A 26,903-nucleotide genomic window follows, 5' to 3' on the forward strand; every position below is an offset into this window, starting at 1 on the left:
GCTGAGGATGCTTATTGTATTGAGTTTGGTTGAGAAGAACACTTATTTACTTTGATAAAGCGATAATGTTTCAATATTAGTACAATAACCACCCAAAACAAAAATGAATCTCATGACAGATTCCAATCACCATTCGTTCATTCTTTTTACCCCGAAACAAAATTGCCCTTTCCCGGGAAACGACGTCGTCGGTCAAATGCTTAGTCACATTTGCAGAACTCGGGGGAGCAGCAAAGTCAATATCACTCAAATCTCTTTCGCTTTTACCCAAAATCGGTTTCAATAAACCGTTTCTGTCGATGACAGACAGTTGCCTATCTTTTTCTTCTTTGTTTTGTCCCAGTTTCTCAGCATGAAAAACGCTTTTCTTCGTGTGGAAATCTAGGCATTACGCACACACACGTATCGCGAAAGACGTTTCTTGATTGGTGTTTGCGGTACATTTATTCCCTTTTTTTTGTTGGGTACGTTTTACCCAAAATGACGGGCGCCACAGCTGCTCGGGTTACTTATGAAAAGACAAGATGATTATGTCAGTAATATGTATGCTGCCTTCATCGCCAGAGTCGCGATGAAAAGGGTACTAAGGGATTGAGATAACTAAATATTTATTTTTGAGCCATTTAAAAACATAAACAAAAAATGTTTACGTTAACCCAGTTTTAAACATCATTTAAATCATTATTTTATTTTTAAAATGACACTGAAAATTTACCATTTACAGATGCCGATGACCCTTCTTCTGTAGCATTTTCCCCATTTAAAATCCAATCATTTTGTACCTCACCCTCGAAATGCTTTGTGTATAGCGCCTTACTTTTTTATGTCAAGAATTACCAAAACTTAAAAATAATTTACATTGTCATAATTTTGTTGTTTTTTTTTTCTCGCAACAATTCTCAAGAGTTACACATCGAACAACAGCTGAAAAAATATTTTTGTTGAAGAGATCAGCTGAAAGTTACAGGTGAATCTTAGAATAAATCAATTTCATCGATTCGAATTCTTTGTGAGGCATTTCAGAAACTAATTACCCAATCTAAAAAAAATAATCAAAAAAAAAATTGTAGAAAAGTATCTCAGCTTTTCGCAAATGTTTTGTTCAAGAAGTATTTTTAAAAGGAAAAAAGGTTCTAACAAGGTTTTATGCCTCGGACATAAAACCTGATGAAAATAAAAGGTTTATTGAAAGTTTCAATAAAGGCTTGAAAACCAGAATGCCATTAGGCATGCAGAAAGCTCACTTAAAATCATAAGCTCCTAAAAGAGCATTTAACGCAGCCAAATACTGCCCATAATTGAAAATTCGGCTATCATGCCAAATCAAGTAGGGGAAACTCTCGTATGTTTGGCAGGTTAAGCACTCGCTCCTAACTCCATCCAATTTGATGATTTTCACTATTTAAACAACTAATTTTGCAAAACTTTTGATAGTAACTTGCTTGCTCACTTATCATTGAGCTATTTATCACTCGATTTCACTTGTAAACGCTTTTAATTAGCTTTAATTGAATGTCAAAGTTCTGACCTGCCAACATTAGAGGCACGCTGGAATTAGATGCTGTTCCCCTATTCCGAGAAAAACGCGTTTTAGTGTTTGTCACAAAATCTCCGTCAATGCAATTTCCCATAAGAGTGGCATATTAGCCGTTTGGTTTTTCGCATCGGCAGCCAAGTCTAAACACTATTTCAGTGAAATTCAAGTTCCAGAAGATGCGTTGAAACATCCTCTACCACCTGGTGCTAATATCTCGGTTTTGCCAAAAGTGGATATTAGCCGTTTTTTCAATGGTGGGCAGAATAGCAATGCTTAAATATGGTTCTAAACGCGTGGCCTGATTGAATATTGACCATCTTGGCAGAAAACAATGAAAAAAGCGTAAATTTGAATGAAATTTGATGAAAACACACAATTATGATAAATTTTTGACATCGTTATCATGGCCATAGAAGTTCAAAAATATGTTTTTTTTTTTGCGAAAAAATGTCATTAAAAACTGCGATTTTTTTGTGGCTCTATCTTCCCCACACACCCAAAGGAAATATATAGCTCAAAATCTGCAACAGTGGATTTGCTACAGAAAATCTTACATTTTATAACAGTTTTTGCAGCAAGCTCATAGCTCAATTTTGCCCGCGTGTGAACACAGCCCTAAGACGACAGTTTTCGTGAGTTGCGCGTATTCAACGACAGATTCCGCCCTCACTTCACCTGTTCTAGACAAATATTTGAACTTGGCGTAATTCTAAACAAGTTTTTTTAAGAAAATGATTCCAGACTGCTTATTTTGTCGTTTTAAACCGAAACAAGGCAAAAACTATATTTATTTAAACTATTCGCCATTTTCAAAAGTTTGGCTAGATAATATCGAACGCCGCCATCTTAGGCCCACTGGGCCCACATAAAAAGAGTTAAGCTCAGTTTGTATGGGAGCTGTCAACATGCTCCCGGGCTGTGTGAACATGACAGCGATCTGCAGTTCTCACCAACACATATAATACTGGCGCGTCCCCGACCAACACTCCAGAGAGAACTTGGAGAGAACATTAGGGGAAGGTGGGGCAAGAGGGACAATCGCTCGTACGAACGCCGCCATCTTAGGCCCACTGGGCCCACATAAAAAGAGTTAAGCTCAGTTTGTATGGGAGCTGTCAACATGCTCCCGGGCTGTGTGAACATGACAGCGATCTGCAGTTCTCACCAACACATATAATACTGGCGCGTCCCCGACCAACATTCCAGAGAGAACTTGGAGAGAACATTAGGGGAAGGTGGGGCAAGAGGGACAATCGCTCGTACGGCCGTAATTTTTACAATTTTGGTTATTTCCAGTATGAGAAATTGTTGCTAGCAATGCAATTAGCTGATTCTTCTACCACATAACCGCCAAAACGACGTAAACGCCACGGGGCATAAGATTTAAGAAGTTTTTTTCAAAACCTTTGTTTTCTTATAATATTGGGAAAGTACAAAATAAGGCTTAGGGCTCGTTTTAAGGCTCATTTTATCAAAGTGCTATTTTTCCTAGATCAGTAGTGTCCCTACCAATGCCATGCACCTATTACAAAGTATGATTTAACTTTTGGTTATTTTTGTTGAGAGCTTTCAAAAAATCTTGTTCAGGTGGGGCAAGTGTACCATATGGATTTTAAGTATGGAAAAAATACGGATTGCTGCAACAACATATTTTATTGGGAAATAAATACATGAAAGTACTTAAAACTGATTAACAATCGTTAAAAAATTGTCCATACAAAAAATAGTGATATTATGAAAATTTACGATTTATCATCTAAGTAATATTTTTTTTCGTAAAAACGATAAATTTTTTAGTAAAACATTTTTATTTAATCTAAAAATGGAAGAAATTTTTCAAAAACATTCTAATCTGATGTATCTGAGAGATAACCTCCTGAAAAAGGCGAAAATAAAAATTATCGAACAATCGAATCGGTAGTCGTCTTGAAGTGCACACTTTTTCGGAACATAATTCTTAAATGTTATTTGTTATTTAACATAATAACAATACCAAATCTTTTTAGATGTATTTTTATAATTTAATTGCTTCAGTACAAAAAAAATTAATCCAGAGTATTTTTGAAAAAGTCATAGCAAATCTCATAGCTTATAAAACGCTTAAAAAAAGACCAGGAATACAGAAAAAAAGATCTTATCAGACTCATATACAGAAAATCACATTTCCAAATTCCCCTACAGAAAGCAGTCCCAGTAGCATTTTCACACGTGCTACGTGCTCACTCAGAAATTACTCCTCGAGCCTAAATCCACTATCAGTTAGACCCTGTCTGGTTGGTTGGTTCGTTGCTGGGGGGTATGGTACCTCAGCTCCCCAACTGGAGCAATTTTGTGCTGTAATGCCGTTGAACTCCTTGGGTTGAATAATTTCAGCGTTCTCCACTGCTGATGATGACCTGGAGTGAGTGAGAGGGCAAACACTTTATCAACCTGCAAGCGTCAATTTGGGTCGTCGGCGGAGCACTGTTTTATTCTTGATGGCGCTTCGACGTGAACTTTGAGCCCGTGCGGTGCCGATTGTCGTCGGCGAATCTTGTTTACGTGACGTCGAAAGAACTGGAACTCGGATCCGGTTTGCAAGTTTGTTTAATTTCAAAGAACAAGACAATATGTTAAACTTAAAAGAATTTCAATGTAAACTCAAGGCTACGGGCTTGACTCTAAGAATTGATATCCATCATTTTCTCTAATCGCACTCCACTATACGTAGAATAAGACATGTAGTCATATATAAATAACTCCCAATAGCACCGGCAATTATTGACGTGTATAAATCATATCAAACCGCAACGGTAACGTTCGACGGAAACCACCTGCTGGTTTTCCGCCGAAACCGAGTGCGCGAGAAAATGTGTGCAAGGAAAAGCATTTTCTCACCCCTTACACCGTCAACACTCACACGTGGGACAGGCAGGCAGCGATGCCACGTGAAGGAAGTAGAGCCAAGGTTCAAAGGTGGTTTGAATATTTGATTACATTTCCACCCACGGTTCAGCTTTTTTTTTACAGTATGTGGGTCAGGAATAAAATATTTATTAATAACCGGTGTATTCAATTACGGAAATCCACACGTTTGAACCGTGTGAACTTTGGCTTTCCACAACCCCTTGAGTAGATTATATTACAGTTTAAAATAAAATCAATATGTTTGAACGTACAATTTTCTCGCCGATAAATGGAGCCAAACATTTCAAAAGGGCACAAAACTTTTGTAAACAATAGTGTATCCCTTTCACTCAAATGACAGTTAAGGTGTGAGAGGGATACACTCATGTTTACAAAAGTTTTGTGCCCTAATGAAATGGAAAGCACGAAATGTCATCCAGTTAGGTGTGCTGCATGAAATATATTTTGCCGGAAGCTCCTTTTACAATCTTCTCTGAGCATGACGAGTGTTCGTCCTACGCTCGTTTGGGCTCCCTAAGGATACATTGGCAACAGAGGCAACGCGTGGCCAAAATGTTTACCTGTCCAAAACATCTTTCTAGTAATTTTTAAGTTATAGCTTAATTTTATTAGAAAAATAGCTTTTATAAATAATCAAGAGAAATTAGATGATGTTAAGCAATATTATTGTGACAACTGTTGATCACTTGATTTTTATTTGAATAGTAACTTTATCAAATTACACACCCAAAGTTAAAGATCGAGGGGATAGTCCTCCCGAAAAGAAACGTGAGAAAAGTACTATTCTGCGTGAGTAAAGACCTCTCGCGTGTTCATTCGTTCATTGAAACAGTTCATCCTATTGAGTGGCTTATATGGACAAATGACCACCACTTAGTCACCGAATCGTGGTGGCCCATATGGCAAAGGCACGGTTCAATAAGCCGAAGGTCTTGGGTTCGAATCTCGGTACCGATACTTTTTTTTGAAGGATGATTTTTTTTTGGAAAACGAACTCACGAGTTAAATACTCTCGGTAATTTCGGGATCTATCCTCTCAGTCTGCACACAGTACCATTTTGCTACCGAACCGTGTTCTTTATCCTCTCGTATGCCGATGCCCAGTTCTAGGTGCAGCATTGATCCTCCTGTTTGGTAAGAATTGTAAAATTTAAATTGTAAAATTTAAAATGAAAAAAGTGTTTTAAAATGCATTATACACCTGCATTATACGGGCAACAATACGGGAAAAACTCGGGTTATGACGTTTCGCGCAATCGGAAGCAAATTCAAATTCAAAAGTCCCGACTGGTTACGTCACGGTTTCCTTGCCTATAGACAAGAAAACCGTGACGTAGCCAATGAACTTAAAGAACTCAGTATTCATTTTGTGAGTGCCTTTTGAGTGGTTTGACAGGTGTAAATTCGGGACATTTTTTTGAATTTGAATTTCCGATTGCGCGAAACGTCATAACTCGAGTGTTCGTGTACGTGCACCTGACCACGTAGGTACCTGTTCCTGGTCGTTCCAGTGGAGATGCTCTAGGCAGTGTCCTTGTCCAGACTCCTGACCGTGTTCGTGTCCGTTCTTCTAGCCGTTTTCGTGTCCCTTACCGCGTAGGTGCCTGTTCCTGATCATTCCCATGACCGTCCTTGTCGTGCTCCTGACCGTGTTTGTGTCCATGCGGAACGGAACAACCGGAACAAAATTTTAATTTTAAATGCAAAGTCCCGGAACTGACACCTGTCAAAAAAGTTCATTCGGTTGTTTACCTTTGAGGTTAAGTTCCGAGCTTTTCTTCTTTATTGACGAAAATTTTACTTTTTGCGAAAAATATTTTTTTCCCCTGACTTTTCAAAAAAAAATTGAAGGGGGGTGACTAAACCTTGAAAAATATTTGCAACGGCCTAACAGACACATTACTTTATAAAATTTTCCCAAAAGAAATTTTAACGATCAATTCTCAAGAATTCAACAAATTAGCAGTTGCTCATAAAGCAATTCAAACCAAGTAAACATTCTTACCTCAACTTATTCAAGCTTTATTTTGATATTTGTTTTTTTTTTTTACAAAAATCATGTAGAGGAAATTGTTGTATGTTTGGTAGGTTAAAGATTTTTGTACTATTTCCTTCCAAATTATTTTGCAAATCTGTCGATAGAAACTGCTTTGCTCACTTTTTACTGAGCTATTTATTACTTTATTACAGTTAAAACTCCTTTTCAGCGGCAACATGCCGTTCTCCTATTTATAACAATTAAAAAGGTTTTACAAAAATATTTGAGCGAACACGCCAACTCGCCTGGGAATCATGAAACAGCCAAGCGCATTCGTATCATATAGCCCCACTAATACATCTGCACTACAGCTGTAAACATAAACAAAGTGGAAGGTTTTGTTCAAGCTAAAACGTGGCATATTTTTTGCTGCTGAAATGACTTCTTTAGATTTATTTTGAATCTGTTGATGTTTAAATTTTCGTTGAAAAATTAAGGGCTTCGCGGTTTTTTGTTCGTATACTAATCGATGTGCGGCCAAAAGAGGCCTTTTTTGTTTTCCACGTGGTGAAATATTGCGTCAGAAATGGGTGGAATTTTGTGAATCAGAAGAACACCGAATCGAAGTTCCGAGATTGTATATCATTGAATAGTTCCGAGATTGTATACATTAAATACCTCAAAAGCTCGACGCCACCGACAAAATAAATTATAGAGCGATTACAATACTTGCCACTTCTTGTTATCATTTTACGAACAGTAAATTGGTTCCGCTTTGACAGTTCTAAATTGAGGCCTCTTTGTGAACCACTATTCTCCACCCAGTTTTTAAGTAACATTTTCTATATTTTAATTAAAAAGAAAAGTAATTTTTGTAGTGTCCCAGACTATGACTCTACGGTTTTTTTACAATTTAAATAATAATAGTGCCATTCTATAGCCAAAAAAAAATGGAAAAAACAAGCAAAAATTAAAAAAGTGGATGTAAAAACATGAAAAAACGAGATAGGCAAAATGTAATGAATGGGCAGTAGAGGGTTAAACTGAGAAAAAGACGATTTAAGCCAAAAAATTTAACATGCGTAAAAGCGAACTGTCAAACATTCTTAGCGTTTTTCTCTTAGGCTGCTACAAATTTAATATAAAGTTGGCCGGAAAAATCAGGGAGAAAAAAAACTTTTCAAAGAACTTCAAAATTTCAATGGAAATTGAAGTGCAATCAGCTGAAATCAATTTAAAATGCATTCTCCTGCGTTTAGAAACATTATTAGCATGTTTGGGTTGATTTAAAAATCTTTGGAATTTTTGAAAATTTTCTGTGTTTAATATCGCAAAAAGTTTTTTTATCGCTAAATTTTTTTTTCGTCGAATCTTAATTTTTTGAAAACTAATGATTGCAAAACAACTTAACTTTTGTTAAATGCATTTTAAAACACTTTTGTCATTGAAATGTTGAGACTATGGCTTGTTATTTAATTTTTTATATATTTTTTGAATTATAAAAGGCATTTGTTATGACTGCGTTTGTTCATCGTTGTTAAATTCCTCTGAAATTGTATTACGCCCTGAATTCATTGAAACTGATACCATCGCTGCACAATATTTATAATTTCCCCTTATTTCCTTTCGATTAAGCCAAAACCAACAAACCCGATCGGGGGTTTCCATTAAAAAGCGCGGCTCAGTTTTCCCGCGTCCACAACCGTGCAAAAGTATTTATAACTTCGCTTCCAGCCTGGCCCAGACACGGCCACCAGGAATGGCACACAGAGTTGCCACCCACCCAGTGTCAAGGCTTCTCAACAAACCGACGCCCCCGCCGTGCCATCCCACTTGATTGCATTGTTGTTATTCCCGCCACAAGCGCGGTGTGCTGCTCTATAATAGTCAAGGGGGTAGTTGAACTAAATAGTGGTTTTCCAGCGCGAGAGTAAAGTGTGGGTGTGTGGTGGTGCTGGAAAATGGTCGCCCTTTATGATAAACCAATCAATTAACTATAACATTGTGCCGGCTTTGACCCTCCACCGCTTTATCGGGCCACGTGTACCTCCACCACGTTTTCGGGTTGATGCCCGTACGGGGGATTGAGGCGGCCCTCGCTTATGCACGGTGGACGTCCACGACAAGGCGCCGACAATTACTAAATAATCAGGATTAATTGACCACGGTATTAAAGCTAATGAGTTTTCGATGGAATAGCTCCACTGAGGCGATAAAAAGCAAATCATCCCCCCTCAAGTGCCTTGTAAAGACTCCACTTCGGTTTATGGTTCCGATGGGGACGCTTGGTGGCTTTTTTTGTTTTATACGTCACTCCGGACAGCTCCCCTCCCCTTCAATGTTTGTCCGAAAAAACAGGGGGCAAAAAAATATTTTTTTCGAAAAACATCAAAATTTCAATGTTTTACTGTATTAATTACTGATGCATATCAGCTGAAATCAATATAAAAAAGCAACCCCTTGCGTTTAGAATAATTTTCAGCATGTTTGTGTTCATTTAAAAATCTTTATTGCAATTCCGTCGGGAAACTACTTACTTTTCCTGTCATTCTTGAACGACAAAATAGCCTACTTTTCTGTACCAAAAATAACAGAATCGAATAGCAACACTTTTCAGGACTTGTTTCGAAAAGATTTTTTGACAAAAAAATGAAAATTTGACATAAAATTTCACTCAGTGTGTGTTTTTTGGAATTGCAAAAAATGTTGTATGGAACTCGTTGCAAAACTTGATTTTTTCAGCACTCTTCGTATTTATCCAACTCGGTGAACCTCGTTGGATAAATGTACGACTCGTGCTGAAAAAATCCTCTTTTTGCAACTTGTTGCATAAACTACTATTAAATTTCTGAAAATTTTGTTTTTTGGTATCGCCATCTTAGTTTTTGCAATTCCGTTGTGATACTTCTTACTTTTCCTGTCATTCTTGAACGACGAAATAGCCTACTTTTCTGTACCAAAAATAACAGAATCGAATAGCAACACTTTTCAAAATAAATGCTGAAAAGTTCTACTTTTCAGCACTCAAATGGGTGCTGAAAAGTTGAACTTTTCAGTGCTTGTTTCGAAAAGTAACACTTTTCAACATTTTTTTTATTTCTCGGTGAACCTCGTTGGATAAATGTACGACTCGTGCTGAAAAAATACTCTTTTTGCAACTTGTTGCATAAACTACTATTAAATTTCTGAAAATTTTGATCTTTGGTATTGCCATCTTAGTTTTTGCAATTCCGTCGTGAAACTTCTTACATTTCCTGTCATTCTTGAACGACGAAATAGCCTACTTTTCTCTACCAAAAAGAACAGAATCACAGAGTAATCCAGAGGGAGCACTGGCATTTAATTTATGGTTGCGTTACGCGGTACATCGTGGTACATCCCCCCTTCAGCAAAACATTCGATTGTCGTAGGCCTCTGAGCGTTACTTTTTTTTCGCAGCAACCCGACGTTGTCTTTGAGTTGTCAAAAAATTTCACAAACCCAAAACAACAAAGTCTAATGACTCTGAAGAAATTAAAAAAGTATTCTTGCTAAAATTACAGATAATTGGGCTTATTTTTAAGTTAAAAGGTGCGCGAATTTGGAGCAGAAGGTTTCTATGTTTGGTTGTGATTTCACGTGACTTATGGCAAGAATAAATTCTCTGGCCAGTTTGTGAGAAATGACTGAACAGATCACCAAAAAATATGTTTATCAGATGGAATGTGTAGAGTTATGAGTTATTTCCATGAGTAGCACTTACACATAAAATGAGTAAACCAAGTTCTGCGTGTAAGCGGAGAGATCTGTCAGACGAATGAACATACAGGAGCGAGAGAGTCAATGTCAAACGGCAGTTGAGATTGGATTGCAGCACGGAGCAGACGTGATGGCTGGAGGAAGATTCTACAATTGGCGCAGCCGGTACGATATAAATTTGATTGTTGTTGTATTTTTTTTTTGCTGTTGCGATTGGTAAGTCGGTGGATGACCTGGAAATGTTTTGATCCGGGTGAAGAGGAGGAACATAGCAGTGACGCAAAGGGTGAGGATAGCAAGGCCGATTGAAGCGAAGTTTGATAAGCAATTTGAAGTTTGTTTTTATTGTCGTTGTTTTGTTATTTGAGAGTAAACAAAAGAGCGGGACCGGTTGAAGCCCGAAGCGCCACGTAAACAAAAGAGCGGGACCGGTTGAAGCCCGAAGCGCCACGTAAACAAAAGAGCGGGACCGGTTGAAGCCCGAAGCGCCACGTAAACAAAAGAGCGGGACCGGTTGAAGCCCGAAGCGCCACGTAAATAAAAGAGCGGGACCGGTTGAAGCCCGAAGCGCCACGTAATTAAAGGAGTGGAACCGGATGAAGGCCGAAGCGCCACGTTACCGGTTGAAGGAGGTGTCCGGTTGAGTGACGAATTTCTTATGGGAGAACTGTCATTTCTACCACTGAATCCGGTGCTCCATTCAGAGAGATAGGAGCGAGACAGACACAATGGAGAATGATGCAATACATATGTTGTTGAAGCTGTTGGAGAGGCTGAAGAGAGGATCTGTTGAGTACGTCGACTCTGATTGGGATTACAAACAGGCAAGTGGATGGATTGAGTGAATTGTGACCGAGGGCTTCATATCTATGAATGAGAGTAGTGAGAGAGGAAAATGCTTGTATTTTCTTACAAACAGTGCGAGAGCTTTGAAAGCTCGACACCATTTGAGAAGACAAGCTGGAACAGAGATCAAGATATGTTTTTACACATGATTGAAGTGTTCCGACTTGAAACACGGAAGATATTGCTGACGTTAAAGTGGGGCTCGAAAAGAAGCCATTTAGTGGAGCTTCTGGTGTTGTTTCCAGGATAGATTGTTCTCAGCGCGAGGTTCCATTCCGGACAAGGTTCCAACTGCTGGCTGTTCTGTTCTTTAGCCTTCTACTAACGAATTTGGCAGAGCGCGTGAAGCATCATACTTACTTCGGTGTTGGTGGCTTTGACAGTTGCTAGAGGTGAGGTTGAATTAGTGAGTACGCAAAATTGTGACAGAGTTCGGGATGGGTTACGTTTGGCTTTGATTTGGTTTCTGACTGAAGGCAGACCTAATTTGTTCCAATGGGAGTTCATGTGGAGGTCGTCAGTAAGACAGCGCACACGGAACGTTTCGATGTATTGACGGTGTTTCCGAAAGAAGGGAAGGTTTTGAATGTTGTTGCCATTCTGGAAGTTGCACCGAGTGAAACCCGCGTTGATAGGACTTTGTAGTTAAATAAAGTTTGGATACTGTCTGACGAGGATGGATGGGTTAGTCAGAGACAAATTTGGTTAAAGAATTTGTATTTTAGGAGAAATGGCTGAGGGCTGTTTAGGTTTATATAATTTTTGTCTTGGCTCTTGGAGGGAAAGGAGCATCTAACACATGTATACTATGATGTGTCAGCGAGAGCTGCGCATCAGGTTAGTTCGATAAACCCTGTAAGAAGACAGTTGACAGCTAGTGAAGGTAACTTGGAGTGCTAAGGAAGTTTGATTGAATCTTGGCAAATGTTCACGACAGGCATTCTGTAGATGAAGGGTCGATGAATGCGGTCAGCGAAAGGAATGATTGATAAGTCTTATCAATGTCTTAGACTTGTATTTTATTTTTTATATTGCTATTTGGAGAGTAAGTCTTTAAAGGCGTATTGACGTGTGAGCAGGGATGGACAGCTTAAAATGTAAGCAGCGGGAAGAACGAAAGGATGTCGATATAACCTGGAGGCTTTTTGTTGTTGTTCTGCGAGCATGCTATCTTGTGATAGTTGTTTGTGATTTCTGTGTACTCTTCTATTGGTTATCTGTCGAATACTTGGTCGAATATGATCAGCACTGTTCTTTATGGGTTTCACTGTTGCCTGAGAATTTTATACATCAGTAATGTTTTGCTCACATAAATATCTTATTGATAACTGAGTATTTAAGTTATGAGATGTACGACAATGGCAGTCAACTGCAAGTTTGTTTCTGTTGATGTATATCTTTTATGAAAGAGATGAAAGATGTGAGGTGTAAAAGAGTAGATTCTAGCGTTGCCTGAAAATAGTTAAACCATCTTGTTAAGGAATAATCTTTGGCTTGGTTAAGGGATTACAGATAAAACTTTGGTAACATCTGCCTGCCTTGGTTATTGGCTCGGTGAAGTGTCTTTGGGTTCAGTAAAGTTTTAACATTCATGAACTTTCTGACCCATGACCAAATCTTGCAATAGACACATTTTGGAATAGTTCAGCCTAGATTGAGGCCTGTTAAGAGTGTATTGGAGTTGCAACAGATTGCAAATGTGTGCGTGGGTTTTGTGTTTGATGAAGTGTAAATCTGCTCACCGGGAATCCTGACCAGTAGGGGATGGGTTTCAATTAGCGGCGTAATGGATTTCCAATCCAAAAGTCATGAGTTCGATTCTCGTACCGGGATGATGAAGTTTAAGATCAAAGCGGGCTAGTCAAATTAAGATGAGGTGCAGCAGTTGAGTTTGAGGAATAGGAAGACTCTCTTACAACCATGTTTGAACTAAGTTTTTTATAAAACTAGTATTCGAATTCAGTGCCGGGACCGTGGTGTAGGGGTATGCGTGGTTGCCCCTCACCCAGTCGGCCTAGGTTCGATCCCAGAAGGTCCCAGTGGCATTTTCAAGGCGAGATTTGCCTGATCACGCCTTCCGTCGGACGGGAAGTAAATGTTGGCCCCGGAATAACCTAATGTTTAGGTCGTTAGCTCAGTCCAGGTGTAGGTGTCGTCTCGCTGGGTCCTGTCTCGGTGGAGTCGCTTGTAGGCAGTTGGATTAACAATCCAAAGGTCGTCAGTTCGAATCCCGGGGTGGAAGCTAAGGTAAAAAAAAGGTTTGCAATTGCCTCACAATCAAGCCTTCGGACACTTTGTTTCGAGTAGGAATCTCGCAATCGAGAACGCCAAGGCAATGCTGTAGAGCGAATAATTAGATTTTTTTTATTCGAATTCTAAGTAATAGAAACTGAAGAATATGGTGGTATATGACGATCCCTTATTCAAAGTGTTAAACATATTTAGTGGTTAGAAACATGGAATATGGTTGAATCATGATGAATGAAGTCGGATAATATTTTACTCAACAAATATGTGGTAAGACTTGTTAAAAGTAGTTCAAGCTGATGAAGTTTTTTTTCTCGTTTATTTTCGTCGGACAAGGAGAGAGATGTAGAGTTATGAGTTATTTCCATGAGTAGCACTTACACATAAAATGAGTAAACCAAGTTCTGCGTGTAAGCGGAGAGATCTGTCAGACGAATGAACATACAGGAGCGAGAGAGTCAATGTCAAACGGCAGTTGAGATTGGATTGCAGCACGGAGCAGACGTGAATGTTCGTGCTTATCCGGTTAATTTTAGTGTATTGTCCTAATCCTGGTCTGACTAAATGTACTGACTTATCTCACTTTCAGGACTAGAATTTTGTTTAATTTTTTCCTGGAATGACGACTATCCTTGACTCAGAAATTGTTTCATAAAGAACAAAATGTTGTTGCCTGTACATTAATTTGTATTCGTTTGAATTGAAAACTGTAAAGAATATAATGCATGGCATGTTTTTGGGAGTGAGGAATCCCTGAAATAAATTCATTAAAGGTACCTCTGTACTAATTTCGGAAAACAGCTACTATTAAAACCTCAGGTTAAACCATAACTTCGTCAGATAGTGCTCATGGATCTGGAGGTGGAAAAAGATCTTGGCAATGATAATACGGAGGCGAATTCGTTTTCCACTTGGAAAATCTAATAAACAACCCGGAAGAGAGGAATTCCTAGGCGATGCTCTTTCCCAAAAGCCAAATCAAAATATTTGAATTTATTTGAGGGACACTGTGCTCAATAACTAAAATTTAACTGCTCTACAAGCTATTTGAAATTAAAACAATCCATATAATTTGAACAGCAAACATTTCCAAAAATCTAAGCTTGGTGACCAGCCACCTGTCAAAACAAACAAACAAATCCAGAGATTACTATGATGATTTTTTTTCTTCATCCAACCCGTAACGCTAAAAACATAACGCCTGATGCTACTACAATTCCAAAGGGTAATCTGGTAACGGAGCCACAGAATTTGATTACTTTTGTTTGGACTATTCTCTCTGGGTTACTCTGTGACAGAATCGAATAGCGACACTGTCCAAAATAAATGCTGAAAAGTTCTACTTTTTTTCAGCACTCTTCGTACGACTCGTGCTAAAAAAAATACTCTTTTTCAAACTTGTTGCATAAACTACTATTATGCAACAAATTACAAAAAGAAGATTTTTTCAGCAAGGGTCGTACATTTATCCAACGAGGTTCACCAAGTTGAATTAATACGACAGGTGCTGAAAAAATGAAGTTTTGCAACGAGTTCCATACATTTTTTTTAGCAATACCGAAAAACACCTTTTGAATGTAATTGTAAGTCAAATGTCCATGTATTTAGTCAATCCACCGTTTACATCAAAACAATGTTGAAAAGTTCAACTTTTCAGCATCCATTTCTGTGCTAACAAGTAGAACTTTTCAGCATTTGTTTTGAAACGTGTTTCTATTCGATTCGGTTATTTTTAGTAGAGTAAAGTAGGCTGCCATAATTCAAGAATGATAGGAAAAGTAGGAAGTTTCATGAGTTTTTTTTGCCAATCTTACATTTTTTGAAGACTAATGATTGCAAAACAACTGAACTAGTGTAAAATGCATTTTAAAATACTTTTTTGCAATTCCGTCGTGAAACTACTTACTTTTCCTGTCATTCTTGAACGACGAAATAGCCTACTTTTCTGTTCCAAAAATAACAGAATCGAATAGCAACCCGGTCGGAAATGGCGGACGTATTTCTGGCGTTCGTCTGGGGGCTTGCGCCAGCCATCTGGCAGAATTTCTCCCAGATTTGCCCCAGATTTCTGCCATGATTTCTGGCGAATATGACACAAACCGGTCGTGCACGGTTCAACCGATTGAACCGGTTGATTTTGTTGCCAGACAGCTGGCAGAAATTTCGCCCGATTATCGCCAGATTCGTCTGGCGTTACGCAAAATTTGGCTAGGATAAGTGTGCCAAGTGTGTCTGAACTGCACGACAAACGTCCGCCTGCGCCAGACACTCGAATTTACCAGATTATTTTCCGAGTGGGAACACTTTTCAAAATAAATGCTGAAAAGTTCACTTTTCAACATTTTTTTGATTTAAACGATTTATTGACAAAATACATGAAAATTTGACATAAAATTTCACTCAGTGTGTGTTTTTTGGAATTGCAAAAAATGTTGTATGGAACTCGTTGCAAAACTTGATTTTTTCAGCACTCTTCGTATTTATCCAACTCGGTGAACCTCGTGGGATAAATGTACGACTCGTGCTGAAAAAATCCTCTTTTTGCAACATGTTTCATAAACTACTATTTGCATTCGAATGTTGAGACTTAAATCTTTATTTGTTTATATTTTATAACATTTTTTGCTCAGGTCTATTAGAAACGCAAATTTTACAATTATTTTTTGAAAAACATTTTTTAAATGCTCATGCTGAATGGAATTCAAAACTTCGCAAAATATGATTTTTTACAATCTTTAAAAAACGGTTCATGTTTGAAAGGATGCTAATAATCACCGATTTATTTTGTCGAAAAAATTTTTTTACTGATTTTGTATTCTATTCAATTATTTTACAGCATAACTATACAGAAATTAAACCCGATCAAACCTTTTAAAAACATTTGAAAATTAAATAACGTACCTTGAAAAAAAACAAACACACTAAATCTATTATTTGGAAACTAAAATTACTTTCTAAACCAAATAAAAAAGTATAATAAATGAAATTGCGAGCCATGATTTTAACATTTGAATGCAAAAAGTGTATTAGAGTGCGTTGTTTTGCAATCATCAGTTTCCAAAATAACTGAATATTGACAACACATATTTTTTTTGGGGAAAAAAATCAAAAAAAATCAAAATATTTTTAAACCACCCCAAACATGCTAATTATGGTTATCAATGCAGAAAATGCATTTTAGATTTTTTTTCAGTTGATTACCCTAGGGACCTACATAGGGAAATGGAATGTTCTGGGAGAAATTTCAAACACCCAAAGTCATTCAAATTTAAGTTTGAAAAACTTGTAGTTTTTCTTGCACCGAACAAGCACAAACATAACAAAAACTACCAGATTATTATCAACAACAGTTTTACAATACTTGTGATTGTTATCAGTCTCGTTTTTTTGCCAAAATTGTTTTAAATTGATTCCGACCTTGCTCTTGCATGATCTTGTTGCTCGATTGGAACCCATGAGGCCTGAATGGGATAAATAAGATTGATGATAAAATGATTGTATTTTGTTTACTGTTTTCTACTGGGAAATCTAACAAACAATTCCTCTGCTTCTCCATTCCAGGCCTACGAGCGTCGCTTCCCCGTCTGCCCCCAGATGCCGATCGTGCTGGACTGCAACATCACCGAGGACACAGTCTCGGACGACGGTTCCAAACGAGAAACGCACCGGCGCTGCAAGCTGGCCGTCGAAGCGCCTTACCTGTTCAAAAAGATCATCGGCGTCGACGTGGTCTTCTTCATCCAGAAGAACTTCCTGGACCTGAAGGCGCGCACCCTCAACATCGAGGCCACCAACGAGACCTTTTCGTCGCGGATCGAAATCTTCGAAAAGTGTCGCTACTACGCGCACCCGGAAAACCCGGACTGGACCTGCTTCGACCAGGTCGCCACGCTGGACATTAAGAACTTTTTCGGCTTCGAGCACTCGATGGAGAAGATGGGCATGAAGCAGTACTCGCAGACGACCCAGAAGGGCAAGGAGATTATCGAGTTCTTCATCGTGGAGCTCAAGAAGGAGGGCGTCGAGCACGTGGATCGGTGAGTGGCACAAGTGACTTCTTCAAACACACTTCAAATGCTAATCAAACTCCCTTTTCTCCTCCCACATTCCAGCTGGAAAGAAGACGCCACCATTCAGTCCCCGACAGACGCCACTGCCACCCCCACCGGCAACGGAACCAGTCCAACCGGTGCCGCCAACAACGCAAACAGCACGTCAACCGCCGTCAGTTCACAGCTGGTGGTGGTGTCGAGTTCCAGCGAAAAACCGCCCCTTTCGCGCGATAACAGCATTCTGGACGCGGACTACATTGCGAAATATCTGGGCCAGCTGTCTCCGCTGCAGGAATCCAAGCTGGTGCAGTACCGCAAGCGAATCGAGGAAGCTACGACGGCATCCGACGGGGACAGCGCCGTGCCCGACTACCAGACGTTGCTGCGATTCCTGAGGGCGCGGGACTTTAGTATCGACAAAGCGACCACCATGCTGCAGGAATCGTTACAGTGGCGGGCCGAACATCGCATCGATGACATCCTGAGCGAGTACAAGACGCCGGTCGTGGTGGAAAAGTACTTCCCCGGTGGATGGCACCACCACGACAAGGACGGCCGGCCGCTGTACGTCCTCCGATTGGGCAACATGGACGTTAAGGGGCTGCTCAAGTCGGTCGGCGAGGATGAGCTGCTGAAGTTGGTGAGTGATTTATATTGACTTGATATTTTTAAGTTGATGCTGGAGGGAGCAAATCAAAATGCACTCGAAAGTTCTTTTTTACCATATTTGTATTCTAGAGATCGAAATGTTTCACAATATTTTGTTACGTTAAATATATGCATATTTGCCAAGTTATCGTTTCTTTCAAAACAAATCACGTTTATTTGTGATGTAGAGAAACTTTATTATTCCTGTTTGGTTTTTTTCAGAGGCTGTATCTCAGTAACCACCGTAATCACTGATCTGATCATGTTTTGAACCATCAGTTGAACATAAACTTTGATAAATATTTGCAACAGCCTAATCTTATTTCGTTTATGTTTGTTTCTGGTAGTATTTGGCTTACTCTACATTACCTGTTGCCTATCCACTACCGTCAGTAGGGGTGACTATGGGTCAAAAAACAATACACCTTTCGTAATAACAAAAACAATTTAAATAACAACGAAAATCTTTCAACGTAGATTTGTTCTTAGATAGTTTAGGGTAGGGTAGTCATCAATGAGACACTTTTGGTTTTCAACTTTCAACGTTTTTTTTTCTAATTTTTTCATCTGCTTTTTTTAATGAGCTTTTTGTTGCATTTTCTTTCTTTAAGTATGTTCTTACATTTACCAAAATATGAGATCGATCCACCATCTACAGCCAAAGTTATTCAACTGTCTCATTGTAGACGCACTTGGCAGGAACAATGAGACACTCTACGAAAATCAATACTTTTCTAGTAAAACATCATGTTTTTGTATTGTTCCATTACAGGTGACTTGCCTTGAACATTTTAAAGCAATTTTGCCAACATGAAACTTTAAATAACAAAAGTTATACTAAAAAGTATTTAAATTTTGTAAAATCCATATATTTATACCAAATAACTTTGTATGTTTGGTTAAATGAAGTTAAAACTCTATAAATATGCCAAAAATCACTTTCACCTCATGTTTTGAAAGATTTACATGGATTTTGAAATGTTTAATGAAGAATAATCAAAGTGTCTCATTGTTACCAATGGGCTAAAATGAGTGGGGAACAATGAGACAGCCGTGGATTCTGGGTATATTCTAGATTTTGGTCAAACCTAATGAAAGGACATTGTAGCCCAACTCTATCCCTATGGAACGTCGAAAGAAATTTGAAGAAATATTAGTTTTGGTGTTTTACACCCCAGAATCAAACATTTATGAATAACTTTTCAAGGGAGCGTCCATAACCAAAGCCACAATTATAGCAGACGTGTATCCAGTAGATACACCTTTCCCCCAAATATGAGCCTGATCGGTTGAAACTACGACTTGTGAGAGCCATTTTATCATTGTTCCCCGTGTCTCATTGATGACTACTTTACCCTACTAACATTTTCCCAAAATATGCTGGATTTTGATGAACACTACCTTTAATGCCAATAGTTTGAAAATTGACCCAATCTCACCCCTTAGAGGGGGTGACATTGGGTCATTTGAAACTGAAATGATGCTCAAATACAACGATATGGTAAAAACAAGTCATTCAACAGTGTTTTCTGTTCGAGGGAATCGTATTGACATGCTACAATATTTGAAGCAATGATTTTCAAAACATGTGGGTAGTTTTCGAGCAAATCCAACAATAATATTAGAAAAATGATTTTTCGAGAGGTCAGTTTTGGACAAAAACGTACCTCAATTTTAGACAGTTGCCAAAATAATTTTCAGCGAAGTCATCTTAAGATGTCCGCTACAGAATTAAGTTTCATTGAGAAGAAAATGAGGAATGGTAAAATCCGTAAAAAATCACTTTGACCCAATCTCACCCCCTAGACCCAATGTCATCCCCACTGACGGTATTTCATGTTTTTATAATCACTTTTTAATTTTTTTTTCTGCTTTTTCCAAATTTTACATTTTGCAGGACAAGGGTGCATGATACTGATGATACTCGTCGGTTGACACCCAGGCGAGGAACATCCCGGAAGGAGCCCAACTACATCCGTAGTGCTGTTTGGACAAAACAGCATGGCTCTGGTTCCTTGCAAGTGTCCTATTTTGTTACCTCCACGTTGGCTTGGTTTAGTCATCATGATGACAAGGTGTAACCTAGCTGGTGGCCTGTGGAAACGGATCGTAAACCTTTGACCACCGCGGGTCAGAGTCGAGACGGCTAAAAGAAAGGGGCACGCCAATGTGGGAAAGGGAAGTAATTTGTGATTGTAGACGGTATTGTTTTGATTCGCAGTATGTTGAGTCAACTGCTGTGGATGTACCTGAAACATCGCACAACGGGGTTTCTCTTCTCTTCATTCTCAGCTACCAGCTATCTTTTGTTTATTTTGTTTCACTGATTTTCTTACGCGGCTTCTGTTTACTATCCTCCATTTGATTTCGATTTTACTCATTTGATTCTCTTATTTCTCAACGCTTTTCCACTCTATTTTACCAATTGATGCTGCTGTAACAAACTGTCTGCTTTCCTTTAATTTGGCAGCGGTGTCAATTTTGTTTAGCTTTATTTATCTATTTGAATAATTTTTCATCTGCCCTGTAAATTGCACTTAATACAATCTAAGCTTGTTTGTTACCTCTATTTATTAACTATTGTTAATTTCTTTATCTACTTTATAAATTACTATCTTTCTTTTACCATTGAATCATTACATAGTATATATCCTTCACTGTCCATTGTTTTGAAACTTCACCTTTTTTCTTAAGCAAGTGAGGTTCGAGCTCTTACTCAATTTATGGAATGATCAAAGGATTAACGCAAATATTACTATTGTACTTATGAAAAACTTTTCTAAAATGCTTTGGACCAAAATATTGTAACAAAACACTGCGACAAAAGAAATAGCAACAGATAAACACGACTCAACATTAGGCAAGATTTCAAAAGAAAACAATACACTGTAAATAACAATTAGTTTTTGAATTCAAACTAAAAATAAAACAGTTTTTGCTTTAATGAAAATTGATAGGCACACTATAAATGGTTAGGCGCTTGTACTTACATCAAACCCTACGCAATGTACCACCCCCGGCCGAGTTAAAATGTGTAGCCGGAAAAGAAGGTGTGCATGCCTGGCACGAACACTCAAAGCGTGTTCCAGCGTGTTGCTCGTACTGACTCAGAGCAAGGGTGAGATGTAGGTGTAAGGGCAGTGCGTGTTCGTCGGGAACCTAGTGCATAAGATCGGTCAAGGCCCGTTCTTACACTGAAAATTGCGAATTGCGAATTTTCCAAATTTTACGCTTTCTACTAAAGAACGATAACATTATCCTTTAAATTGTAAAAAAAAGTTTAGAGGCATAGCCTGGTTCACTACAAAAATTACTGCATACGTATTTTCACATAATATACAGGAAATATAAGTAAAAAATTCAGCCATTGTTGACCCCAGAAAAAATACATTTTTAAAACATTGGCAAAGTCACATAAAACAAGTCAAACTATACATTCTCGTAAACTTTAAAAATTCTTCTTCATTAAGATGCTCTTTAACCTTCCTACGGTATTGGGGTCCTTTTCGGCCTTTTTGAAAATTAAATTTGCCATAACTTTTGCTATATACATGCTAGAGCCTTGACATTTTATGACATTAAATTTATAGTATAAATACACATTTCATAAAACAAATAAACCTCGGACGACCCCTAGGGGAGCGTCCATAACAAAAGTTACTTTAAAGGTATTGGGGTCCTTTTCGACCATAAACTTTAAAAAACCGTCAAAAATCCAGTTTTTGACTGATTCCGGTTCTTTTGGTCACAAATGAAAGCTTAGAACGTTCCCTTTCCGAAACCGTTCTGGAAAACCGGATTTGGTCACTGTGGCCACCGGGAATCGGCTACAACCGAAAAAAGGCCTTTTTGAGACCCCAACTTTGACGGCCTGTATCTCCGGCCAATTTCAACCAATCAGAATGCTCCGGGTTGCATTCGATAGTACCTGTACTTTGACCACAAATGTTAATATCAGGGCCAGGTGACCTACCGGTTCCGGAAATCCGGAACATCCGAAAAGTTCATATTTTACTGTTTTTCACGTATATGTGATACCAATACTCTCATGATAATTGAAATTGATCAATAAAACTTACTAAAAACACAATATACGATTGCCAGAACAACTTTGGAATGTTAGTGGCCACTTCCAGGTTACCTGGAACCGGTTCCCGGGTGCCCGATGAACGGCCAATTTGTTTTTTTTTTGTTGAATACCCATCATGTTACATATCAAACTTCATGGAATTGAAAGATATTTCCATCTTTGGTAATGCCGTTAATCGCTGAGCCACCCTGGTCAATCTGGAATCGGTTACCGGTGGGACACTTCCGGAATATGAGAGAATCCCTATCATCCGACATATCAAACTTCATGAAATTGAAAGATATGTCAATTTACGGTCATGCCATTGTTCGCTGACCCATTCTGGCCAATCTGGAACCGCTTACCGGTGGTCCCTTGGGGACACTCCCGGAATATGAAAGAAACCCTATCATCCGACATATCAAACTTCATGACATTGAAAGATATGTCAATCTAGGTTCATGCCGTTGTTCGCTGACCATTGGTTGACATATCTTTCAATTTCATGAAGTTTGATGCGTCGGATGATTAGGTTTCTCTCATACTCCTGGAATGTCCCCAAGGAAACCAGTTCCAGAATTTCCAGAACCACCCAGAATTTCCAGAATGGATCAACGAACAACGGCGTGACCGTAGATTGACATATCTTCCAATTTCATGAAGTTTGATATGTCGGATAATAGAGTTTCTCTCATACTCCTGGAATGTCCCCAAGGGGCCACCGGGAACCAGTTCCAGAATTGTCAGAATGGATCAGTGAACAACGGCATGACCGTAGATTGCCATATCTTCCAATTTCATAAAGTTTGATATGTCGCTTGATAGGGGTTCTCTCATATTCCGGAAGTGTTCCCAAGGGGCCACCGATAAGCGGTTCCAGATTGGCCAGAAAGACTCAGCAAACAATGGCATGACCGTAGATTGACATATCTTTCAATTTCATGAAGTTTGATACGGGGATTGTTCTAGGGGGTATAACGAGTCTTTTGGCGTTTCTAACTCGATCACCCCAAAACTTTGGGTCGATTTTTCGGGGTGAAATGAAGCTCCTCGGGAGTTGGTATCAAGGAGAAAAGGACGCGTCTCGTCGAGACGAACAAAAGCTCTGAAGACCCCAAAGCTCGGGGACTTACGGAAGTGGGTCAAAAATGCTCTTTAAAGATAAAAAAGTTGTTGAAAAATATCGAAGCCCGCCTAGAGGCGAGGTTGAGTTGCAGAAGGTTGACATCAGTGGCGTGTAGGTCAAACCATGCGTAGATTTTGGTATGAATAACATCGAAGTTTTTTACCTGTCTGGGACCTGTAATTATTTTGAAAAATTTGCCCTCGACAAAAAAGAAATGTTTAAAAAAATCTTATGCTATTTCATAGAATGATCTGCTTCACGGTAAGAATTACACAGATCCTAATTAAAAAAATAATCACTCAAAGCACTGATCATCGAGTCGCACGCGACGTCGACATCTGAAACCGCGATAAGAACGCAAACTGTGTCAATTTAAATCACCTCGACGGGCTACAATTTTGCGGTCAATCACTCCCCTGTGAAATGCGATTACCCCCGCAGGTTGAATATAGTGGCCGCTCATATTACTTACAGTCACAGTGATTAACCTTCCACCACTGCTCCATACTTCACGTGGGAACTGAGCTTCTGCTGAATAACTTAACCCACTAACATCCTTTTTTTTCTCTCTCCTTTTAGACACTACACATTTGCGAGGAAGGACTCAAGCTGATGAAGGAGGCGACAAAGCTGTTCGAGAAGCCCATCTGGAACTGGTGCCTGCTGGTGGACCTGGACGGGCTTTCGATGCGGCACCTGTGGCGGCCGGGCGTCAAAGCGCTGCTCCGCATCATCGAAACCGTCGAGAAGAACTACCCGGAGACGATGGGCCGGGTGCTGATCGTGCGGGCTCCGCGGGTCTTCCCCGTGCTGTGGACCATCGTCAGTGCGTTCATCGGTGCGAGTGTTGTGGGAAGCTAGTTTCGGTGTCGGTTGCTGATTGGTTGTGTTTGTTCATTTCAGATGAAAATACCCGGTCCAAGTTTTTGTTCTTCGGAGGTCCGGACTGCTTGCACACCGAAGGTGGCCTCGAGCAGTACCTCCCAAAGGATAGAATCCCCAAATTTCTGGGTGGAGCTTGCAGCGTAAGTCCAAATCAACCCTTCGAATGCATCTAATTAAATTTGTACAGTGAAGAATTGCTTCTCCGACTTGAATAACTCCTCCCAACGCTATTTAAACTAATTTCTCAATTTTTCTTTAACGTGTGCGTGTGTAAAAATTTCTTAAACTCAAATAAACTCATCTCTGGCACGTGCCTCTCTATCTCTCTATCTCTCGGTTTTCTGTGTGTAATGACATTGTTCGCAAATGAAATGATGATGTTGGTGGTGGTGGTGGTGATGGATGGTGAAAACAGCCGACGATTCCCACGGTGGCGGAACCGGTCCCATCCAAGCTCTTTACTCGCTGCTTTCTGAGCGCGTGCCACTGTGTAAGAATAATAACAACAAAACGCTTCCCAAAAAGCTCTCACCTGCTAATCAACTACAATTTGGCTATCGCGCTCTATCATACTACACACTCGAATACACACACCAAGCTCACACGTGCGCTCTGTCTCTCTCTCTTAACTGCTAATTGCTCGTTTTATGCATTACTTACAATAGTGTCATCCAGTACCGCATTCGGTTTAGTTGATAGCTTCATTTATCGGCACGGAAAGGGATCGTCAAACAGACGGGCGATTGATAAAGAGAGGAAGTAACGATTACCTGTTCCTAAGGAATGTGAATAAAATTAATTACAAAGTCGATATTGTTACTTATTGTTGGTTTATTTTGCAATGTTCTAAACTGGATCTATATCAGCGATTCAACGTAAAAAAACAGGATCCGCTTCAAAAGTACTCCGATTTGGCTCAAATTTGGCATGGGAGTTCCTTGGGCTGAACGAAAAATTACGAGGGGATCACCGATGCAAAGTTTGAAAATAGAGATTTTTATTTATTTAACACGATTTTTGCATCCACCAACCCCTCGGTAATTTCGGTTTGTTTTGATTTTTTGACTTTTGTGAATTTGGTGAAATGGGTAAAATTGAACATACAGCACTATGCGTCTTCAGCAAAAAGTTCTGGGAACTTATTTTGATGGAGAAAACCAGTAGGGGAACAGCATCTTATTCCAGCGTGCCTCTAATGTTGGCAGGTCAGAACTTTGACATTCAATTAAAGCTAATTAAAAGCGTTTTCAACTGAAATCGAGCAATAAATAGCTCAATTAGAAGTAAGCAAGCAAGTTTCCATCAAAAATTTTGCAAAGTTAGTTGTTTAAATAGTGAAAATCAGCAAATTGGATGGTGTTAGGAGCGAGTGCTTAACCTGCCAAACATACGAGAATTTCCCCTACTTTGAGTTTGAGTGATATAACAAAATTTGAAAAATACTTTCGGTTCGTGTAAAATTTATTCCAAAATTACAAAAAAAAATGTGTTTAAGAAAATAATGAAATTATTTCTTAACTTTTGGCACAAACAATAAATTTTGCCCTTGAATCTATAAATACTTAAATTGGGGTGTACCAAATCGGGTTAATTTAAAAAAAACTCGTGAACTCATAGTCCGTGTTCCAGAGAACAGGGTGGCCACCCAAGTCGGAAATTTGCGAAAATCCTAAAAAATCGAGAAAAAGTCGGTAATTTGTGATTTTTTATCGAAAGGTCGGGAAAAGTAAAGAAACCCAAGCATTTATTTGAAAATTATTTTCAATATTGAATTTAAAAAAAAATAATAGTTTTGTAATATGTTGTGCAATTTTCAAATTAAATTCACTCAATAATTAATGTTATTCTTTTTAAGTGACTTACTTGAAATTTAAGATTATTTTCGATATGTCAAACTATTTGAGAACCAACAGGTTATTTACGAAATCAAAAATTCTAATATATAGTGGATGCGTTTGACACAAACTTTCGTAATATTTTCTATGAATTTTTTTGTCAATTTTAGTTTATCAAACAAGAGGAAACATTTAACATGAAACAACAACAAGGATAAAAAAAACTAATACAAAAGTAGAGTCTAATTTTAATATTTATGGCCAGCGTAAAGTTATGATTCTTTTTCACTTTCACTGTGTTTTTGATTGAGTAGCAGGAAAAAGATTCCAGTTTGGCAATAGTTTTTTTTTTTTTTTTTGCGTTGCAAATATGTTTATTTGTTCAACTATATTCATTAAGTCATTTCAAATATTTCCCTTGATTTTTTGAAGAAGATTTTCAGTTATCGGAAAACTTAAATATTGAATAAAATCCAATCGTTGTTAGTTCTAAAAAAAAAATGGAAAAATTGATTTTCGTTTTGAAAGCATGAAAAAATATTGAAATTGCAAAAAAGAAAATCAAACAAATTTTTATTAAAGATTATTGCAAATGTGTTTAAATAATTAGTCTCTTCAAACATTTTTTATTAAATAAGTGGTAAAACATGGAATCTCAGGAAACTCCATTGAAAAAAAAATAATTTTTATTAGGTCCTTTTAGGTGCTGTGACCAGGTTGGGACCGAGGATCAGTAAAACAATATATAATAACAAAAAAAGTTCAAGATGGTATGTCAGAGACATAACCGAAAGACATAGGACCAAACAATTTGAATGTGTTGTTGGATTGCTAGTGAAATCTGGAATAAGATTATTTTATTTTGTTTCATAGATTTGTCGGCAAAATTGTCATAAATGTTCTCCCAAGGTGAACCTTCCATGAGGGCACCGGCAACTCCAGGTTGTGGCCACTACTGTCGAAATGTCAATTTTCATGTTCAGTATCAAAAACCATGAATTTTGATACCCATATTGCCACAACTCGTATGGTTCT

At 38.6% G+C, this 26,903-nt stretch overlaps 1 protein-coding gene across 3 annotated transcripts in view; it reads left to right on the forward strand.

Annotated features, from left to right (window-relative positions):
* LOC6043014 (protein real-time) overlaps positions 1–26,903 on the forward strand; it is a 67,216-nt gene that overhangs the window by 27,672 nt on the left and 12,641 nt on the right. For 2 of the 3 annotated variants that reach the window (XM_038252835.1, XM_038252836.1), the window contains 5 exons: positions 16,815–17,290; positions 17,366–17,945; positions 23,728–23,986; positions 24,052–24,173; positions 24,449–24,523. In XM_038252835.1, the coding sequence (XP_038108763.1) occupies positions 16,815–17,290; positions 17,366–17,945; positions 23,728–23,986; positions 24,052–24,173; positions 24,449–24,523 (1,512 nt within the window). The remainder of the gene's footprint in view (positions 1–16,814; positions 17,291–17,365; positions 17,946–23,727; positions 23,987–24,051; positions 24,174–24,448; positions 24,524–26,903) is intronic. The other variant, XM_038252838.1, reaches the window with a different exon arrangement.

Source organism: Culex quinquefasciatus, chromosome 2 (assembly GCF_015732765.1).
Source record: "Culex quinquefasciatus strain JHB chromosome 2, VPISU_Cqui_1.0_pri_paternal, whole genome shotgun sequence".
Classification (NCBI taxonomy): Eukaryota; Metazoa; Arthropoda; class Insecta; order Diptera; family Culicidae; genus Culex; species Culex quinquefasciatus.